This window comes from Trachinotus anak, unplaced genomic scaffold (assembly GCF_046630095.1).
Source record: "Trachinotus anak isolate AG129_WGS33_773 ecotype Australia unplaced genomic scaffold, CSIRO_AGI_Tana_v1 ptg000018l, whole genome shotgun sequence".
Lineage (NCBI taxonomy): Eukaryota > Metazoa > Chordata > Actinopteri > Carangiformes > Carangidae > Trachinotus > Trachinotus anak.
In genome coordinates, this window is record NW_027273869.1 from 14613637 (window position 1) to 14621492 (window position 7856).

The 7856-nt window shown below is 39.4% G+C and overlaps 1 protein-coding gene across 2 annotated transcripts; it reads right to left on the bottom strand.

Annotated features, from left to right (window-relative positions):
- Positions 1-411: 411 nt before the first annotated feature.
- Positions 412-7479, bottom strand: arfgap3 (ADP-ribosylation factor GTPase activating protein 3). Of its 2 annotated transcripts, none has more exons than XM_071502333.1 (17): positions 7323-7479; positions 6530-6648; positions 6039-6111; positions 5776-5907; positions 5579-5659; positions 5369-5456; positions 5189-5248; positions 5028-5074; positions 4776-4927; positions 4395-4526; positions 4180-4305; positions 3931-4083; positions 3724-3850; positions 3215-3302; positions 2925-3049; positions 1640-2827; positions 412-1591 (listed from the first exon to the last, which is right to left on the bottom strand). In XM_071502333.1, exons 1-16 carry the CDS (start codon positions 7389-7391, stop codon positions 2810-2812), a joined length of 1590 nt encoding a protein of 529 aa, XP_071358434.1. In that variant the 5' UTR covers positions 7392-7479; the 3' UTR covers positions 412-1591; positions 1640-2809. The 2 variants fall into 2 exon arrangements, with proteins under 2 accessions (XP_071358434.1, XP_071358433.1); XM_071502332.1 differs by having other exon boundaries at positions 3931-4086.
- Positions 7480-7856: the final 377 nt, after the last annotated feature.

The window sequence follows — 7856 nt, forward strand, 5'->3', positions numbered from 1 at the left end:
GATGACTTTAATGACGTCTGGAAATATGGCTGTAACGATTAATCGATTAGTCAATTTACACGAAATTAATATGCAAACATTTATGATTACAGATTAATTACTTAAGCAATTTATCAAGCAAGGTTTTAGCTTCTGAAATGTTGCTTTTCTCTTTTTTTTAATAAAATTATTCATTTAATGTTTTTTTGGGTTTTGGAAACAACACATTTGAACTTGTCAAATGTGAAATTGTGATTGTTATTTATTTATTTATTTATACCATTTTCTGGCATTTATTTTATAAACTAAATGATAAATGCAAAAAAAAAAAAAAAAAAAAAAATCTGAAATCAAAGTTAGAGAAGATATAGATGAAGACACATTCCTGTGCAGTGCAGGCTTGATATTTACACAAATAATTAAACGACAGAGGAGTTTAGCCACAAGCCATTTATTTGGCATGTTTTCAAAAAGCTTACTTACATCTTGAGTGTCAAAAATTGTCAAAATTTGATTATCAATAGCTTTCTATAAATGGTAATCCAAAGCCCTATACAAGATTGTATGTAGCAGTTCCAAGCCTACTATACAGTTATTATTGAGCAATTCTGTTATTCCATTATTGTTTAAATTAACGGGTCATAGAAACCATATACTATTTTGTATTCAGGCTGTTGTCAGGGTGTTCTAATCACGTCAAGGGCCATGCAAATTACAAAAGCTGCTATTCTTTTATGTAACATTTAGAAATATTCAAGAGCAGAAGACAAAAACAATCATACAAAGAGCAACAAAACTGAAGTGTAACATAGACACATCATCAACTTAGAGGCAAAGGTTTAACTGTAATACAGTACATTCAAGCAAAAGCTGCCACGTGCAATTTGTAACAAATTATGTGCAAAAGGTAACCAGGTGACTCCACAATATTTTAGGATGTAGGATTAAGAGATCTTTGGACTAAGGCATATAGTGATGGAGTTAAAAAAATATTTGGTTATTGAAAGATGTACAACTCCTTCATAGTGTTTCATATTCAATGTCAAATCAAACTCCTGAGAAGCGTAGACAGTACAGACATTGCTCAGTAATATAATCATCCTGTTCCCAACCTGGGCTTCAAAATCACTAGTGCCTTAACTCATAAACAAACTTTAGATAAATGCTAAAGCACAAGCTGTAGGTTTTCAATACCAAAGCCACAGACAGATATCAAGCTGCTTTTCTATTGTTTTTAACGGTCAAATCCCAAAGCACACTATAGCGCCAACTGTAGCACTATTTGTGTCTCATCACGGCTTCAGTTATATTTGACATAATTAAATATATCACTTGGACCTTGGCAGTATGTTACAGCATCAAATGATAAACTTCGAAGGCTTTAAAGGGATTGTTTACATTCAATTTTTTAGGTGGACATGTGCTGCTGTACAATGGGGCCTGAAAGCTACAAAAATGTCCCACTGCATCAGAAACTCTACCCTTTAGGACTCAAAGTGTGTGCCATTAAATAATGTATCAAAGGGGACAACCAAGGTTTTCATCTCAAACACTGACACACAGTTTTTAAACAAAATTCTAACCAATAAAGCAACCCTCTAATTCAATAAATCTATATACACACACACACACACACACACACACACACACACACACACACACACACACACACACACACATATTCTTAATTACATCTTTTTAGTGTCTAATTCAAAATAACTGGATAAAGGAAGTTCTTTTTTTAAGGAACAGTTCGACATGTGCTTGATGAGAGTCAGATGTGAAGATTGATATCACTCTCATATCTGTCCATTAAATATTAAGCTACAGCCTGTAGCCAGTTAGCTTAGCATAAAGACCGGAAACAGTGGAAACAGCTGGCCTGACTCAGTCCACAGGTAACAAACTCTACCTACCAACACCTCTAAAGCTCAGTAATTAATACAAACACACAAGAGGGGTATCGATCTCCTCATCTACTTTTCACCCAAGAAGCAAATGAGTCATTTCCCCAAACATCAAACTATATCTGTAAACTTTTAAAGCTGCTTAGGCTCCATGTCATCTTGTGCTTTGGGAACACAGAAGCATGACCTACAAAAACAAGAAGCAAAATGTAGCTATTTGCAAGATAATGGAGCTTATGTTAGTTTATGCTAATGAGGCCAATATCAAGTTACTTAATGGATATTATATTTAATGAAGAAAAATACATCTGGTCCCCTAAGGCCTCATTATCAGCTTTTGGTCCTGTCTGTGGAAGAGCAAATGTAAGTGCACTTTGGGGACGGAAAGGACACTTTCAAACCTGCGGGACTGTGCAAGGCGACGCGACAAAGTGCACGTGATGAGTGCGTGTGTGTTAACCAATTTAGTACTTGCAATTAAATCGTCTCTGTTGCTTAGGTTTTGACCTCATTAACTAAAGGAATCAAAAAGCAAATTCTTCCTTCATGTCACCAGGAATCCTCTCAGACTGCTACATACAGTATTGCTAAATATTTAAACCCTAAGACCGCAAAGCAAACTAATATACTGCTAACTAAATATTCTTCATGATGGTACTATACACAGAAATCTCCCCACAAGATGCCTGCAGAGGAACAAGCATTGTGCTTCAGTTAGAACCCCTGTTGTATATACATTATCTAATAAAAAACTAGATGTATTTGTATATAGGATAATCTGGGGGTAAATTTTGATGTGTCATAGAACAAATATGCTCAGAGCACTGACTGATCTTTCTCCACCACTCAATGGGAAAATGATCTAACTCTGGTGATCAGAGGATGATTACAGATGCTGAATCTAAGCTGAGACACACCATGACTCAGGAACTGTAGTGGTCCTGAAAGAAGAAAAAGATATATCATTAGAATCTGAATTTATTTGTCAGACAAGACATTCATATGATCTGGGATTCAAGTGTCGTATTTCTGACCGACCTGAATTGAGCTAACGACGCCGCTGGCCATGACGGAGAGTTTTCCTGCGACCGAGCGCACTCCCAGTTTGAGCTGCGACATGTCAGGAGCACTGGGCAGCACGTTGGTCAGACGGTACGAACTCGCTGCGTGCACATGACAAAGACAAACAGACACAGATGAATCGATTCTGTCTATAGGTCATTTCACATGAATTACACATGAATTTATCAATAACAAAAATTTAATGTTAAGTAGATGATGCACTGAGTTGTTTTTGCAAAGCAAGTGATGGTGTAGTGGTCTCTTACCAGTCTGTTTCTTTGGATCATCAAAAAGGTCTGCTGAACTTATAGAGGCACTCCCAGCAAATCTTTCCAGTCGCGTTTTGGCCTCGTACTAAAGAACAGGAATACAGACAATGTTTGAAATGTTTCCACCAGCAGTTTTAATAGAAACATTCAAGCTTAGCTCATACTCATAATACCAACTTAAGGTCTTCACAGGTTCACTTGGTTCTTAGGAAGGAACCAGGTGCCGAGCTGTAAAGTTATACTCATATACTGAGTCACAGACATTAAATTGTCGTCCTGTTGTCTAAAGAATGTGCTGAAAATAAGACTTTCAGTTAGTCTTTCAGACATCAGTCTTTCATGCACATAAAGATAATCTTTTTTTTCTCCATTAATTTCGAATGACTTCATTTTTTCTTAGGAGATTATTATCACATTGCTGCTCTTTTTGCGGCGGCAGCTCCTTAACTGATATTACATCAGAGTGCTGCAATGTTGGTGTTTTCTCTGTTCAGGTCGCCACATACCTCAGAGTTGTCTTGTTTTCCAAAGTACATGTCAGAGGAGATGGCTTTGACATCATCTCCAAACTTTTTCCGAGCTTCTCTGGAGTCTGACACCGGTACTGGTTCTGGTTTCCTCCGGGCTGTGGGCCTGATAACAGATAATGGTAATAAACTGAAGCAATAATGAAACAGCTGGATGGATATCAATCATAAGACACTGTCTCCTACCTGTCATCAAAAGAAGACATGGTGGAGGACAAGTAGAAGTCTGGCTCTGGTTTCTTGCTCTCCTTCATCCAGCCTCCTCCATCACCTCCATCAGCCCAGCGTGAGGAGAAATTATCAGACAGTTCACCTTGGTCCTCAAACCGGGACAGGACCCTACAGAAAGAACAAGATCAGATTAATATCAGGTGGAAAATCAACATATGAAGTGAAACCGCTGGAGAAAAAGCTCATCTTCTGTCTTCATCTGACCTAGAGGTGAAGGACCCTTCATCATCATCCTCCTCGGTGTACCGCCGTCCTTTGGTGGTCTTTGCCCCCAGTGGATTCTCCTGCTGAATGATGTGCATGTCTGATGTCACAGAGTGAGAAACTCCACTACAGAGAAGAGCAGAGATTGAGCAAACATATGAGCCAGAAATAAAGTCACAGGATCACTGGTATTTCTTCCTTCATCATCATCATACCTCCTGATGCCTAAACCCATGCCCAGTCTCTCAGCTTGCTCCTTCTTCTTCCCGTCTAATCCCTTCAGCTTCTGCTCCTCTCTTTTCCTCTGCTGCTCAAGATCTTTGTAGGCCAGCCGCAGGGACGGAGCGCTGAGAGGAGGAGGAAGGCAGATGAGTTTTATAAAACAAACAAATAAATAAATAAAACAGAAGGGGAGTGCAGCAGCTACAAGAAACAGGTGATCCAACAGTAGCAGCTGGGTCATATAATGAACCGGTTTCTGCTGTTTTGAGGTAGGAAACTGAAACCTCTGACCTTCTCATGGAAGGTGCAGATCATAAAACGTGACAACATAGAGAGTAAAAACATATCAATAATAATAAAGTAAAGACACATACATAGATTCCTCAGGTTGAATATTCTTCTTGGTACTCGCAGTGCTCTCTTCTTTCTCTCTCTGCTTGTCGGCAGCTTGAGCCCTCTTCTCCAGCTCTGAGAAACTCTGGCTGCTAACCTTCTGAGCACCCAGACCACCCTTTTTAGAAGCCAACTGCAAGCAGACACATTTTACAAAACAGACTTTGAATACAGAAATCACAAATACACAGTGATACAGTGAGTGTAAGTTCACAATATTACTTTGCACGTACTGTTTTCTTGGTGGTTGCTGGCTTCTTCTTGAGAAGAGAGGACGGCTCTGGAGCGATTGAAGGACAGTAAAGTTACATCTCTCACAGTTTAACAATGATTCCAACACAAAAACAAGGTCCTTAAGGAAATGGAAGAAGCCATATGAAGAATATAAACCAACCTGGATTTGCTTTTGGAGAAACACTCAACATGTCAACACTTGGACCCTCCTCAGCATTCCCTGAAAAGGTTTAGTGTACATGTGAGGAACTACATAAGTGGTTTGCGGTTAAATACAACTAGTTGTAGTAGTTTTGTGGTCTTTGTATGTGTTACAATGTTAAGGAGAAACAGCGAATACCATTTTTGTCTTCCTCTTTTTCTGGGGTTAAACGCTGTTCTGATGTGGAGGAACTGAGACTCATTTTGGCCATGTTTTCAGGAACACCCTGGGCATCAAACAAGACACACATGGTAAAATGACTAATCCCTGGTCACTGTGTGGGGATCCAACAAGCAGATGTAGATGTAGATTCAATCACACCTAGGTGAGGCGAGCACACTCCTTTACCTGTGAATGCAGACTGAAGAAATCCACCTGCTTGTCCTCTGGTGATGTTGGGGAGAGAGGAGCCTGGCTGTCAAGCCACAGCTATGGAGAAGAAGATCGATGACTGATTTAACTATCTGTGCTTTCGCAGATATGTTCCTAGGAAAGTGTGTTAGGTAAGAGGTCCTACACAGGAAGCTAACTTATTTTTCTTTTACCTCCGTGCCATGACGTCTGGTGGCTTGTGTGGCTAAGTTTTTTATCTTCTCCCTGTAGAGCTGAGCAGATCGGCTGTTGTACTTGGCATTGGCAGCACTGGCTGTGGACCCGTGTTGATTGAAAAAAGCAATCTGCCATGGGAAGATCAAGAAAGACACAAAAAAGAAAACAGGAGTCATCAGTCAAATTATGGGTGTGTGCGTGCAACACCAGGATCACTATCTTTTGATAATGTGCTGATATTTTGCCCCCAGGTACTCACCGCACTGGCATTGCCTCCCACTTGCATACACCTTAGCTGGAACCAAGACCAATTAAAATCCAGCTCAGTAGACCTGTGTAACGCAGCAAGGTTAGTGACTGTATCCCATCTTTTAAGAAAGACAAAGCACTGGGAGCATATTACTCCTGTGAGGCTCTCCCAGGGTATGACTCTGAATCGCTGTGTCCACATAGTAACTTAAAGTCTCTCGGGTCAGCTAAGTCTTGACAAGATATTCCCAGAGTTCGGACTCAAATGAAGAAAGATAGTGTTTGCTGTGTTTTCCCATAGATTTTGGAATAGTTTACCTCTCACTATCTAATTCAACAGAATTTTTTCTTTAAAAGTGTCTGAAGACTCATATTTCTTTTAAAATGTTTTTTAAAATCTATTTTGTTGCTCTCTCTTCTGCCTGTTTGATATTTGATACTAAAAGCTTTCATTATTAAGTTTTGTTCTGAAAAGCGCTTTATTAATAAGTCCAGCCTTACCTGATAAAGCTCAGGTGTACCCCCAGAGACCTGTGAGTCCCTGAGCAGTCTATACATAGGAATACCCCATAGGTGATGCTGGCCCAACTGGGGTTCTTAGCAGCACAATCAAAGCAAACCTAGGGGAAAGGAGACACGTTATAATGAAGCTTTATCTTCAACTTTAAAGAGGGAAGTTGACATTTTGATGACTATGTTCTAGCTCAAGTGTAAAATCAATACAGTAGACGTGGACGCAAACCATGTGCAGGGTGTGTGGTCATGGCGGTCTGAAGCGCAGGTTACCAGTAAAATTAGCTGCTGATTCAAACAGCTGTTGGTGAACCGGGTTGAATTTCGCAATGAAATTTACTGCCTTCACTTCCTTTGCGATTATCATCCAGGATGTCTGCACTCCCGCCTTACATTTTTTTTTTTACAAGTACATCGAAAGAAGCGGAATTTTAGCCAAAACAAACACGGCTAATGTCAACTGTCAAAATGCAGCTAGCTAGGCTGTCAGCCAGTCGGCCAACGTCTGTAACGTCTGTAACGTCTGGCCACAGCTGACAAGTTTTCTCAGTTAATTCTCCTGCTCATGGCACAACTGGGGCTTTTTTTTTTTTTTTTTTTTTTTAAACAAACCCAGCCCATTTCCAACATCGCTTTTATCGGATAATTGTTAGATTAAGCTGGTAAGTTGAGGCTAGCCTCGGCGTTTCTCAGAGTGCGACGTGTCAGGTTATCTAGTTTAGATGACTTCCTCGTTAAAAAAAAAAAAGAGCAGACCGTCCGCTGTTCATAAAACTCTCACCTTATTCGTAGGAATGGAGCGCAGTCGCTTAAAAATAGCAGAAATGTCCTGTTTGCTGGGCTCTGACATTGTTCTGCCTGTTGGTGATACCCGGTTGTAACAGAAGTGTTGTGTTTTTCCTCAATAATAACTGAATACGACACGTCAGTAAGGGAACATCATGGTCGGCCTCTGATTGGATAAAAATGACCCGTGGTTATGTTATTGTAGCAATGGCTTCTGGGTAACGTAGTTTACTTTTACAGTCGCGTTTCAACAATAGAGAAAGAGTATTTAGAGCCTTTATCTCATTTTAAGTATTTTAGATGTAAAAATGCTTTTTGTAAATTTATACATTTTATATAAATTCAATCTCTGTTGCACTGTTTAATCTAGATAGTGTGTAAGACTACAAATTATTACTGACATTAAGTAGTATAATTAACAATATTCCAAACTTTTTAAGGCTCTTCACACAAAAAAATAAAGTTAATATTTTGACATCACAAGTAAAAATGAAAGGCAAACCTGAGGAGTATCAGTAATCAAGACAAA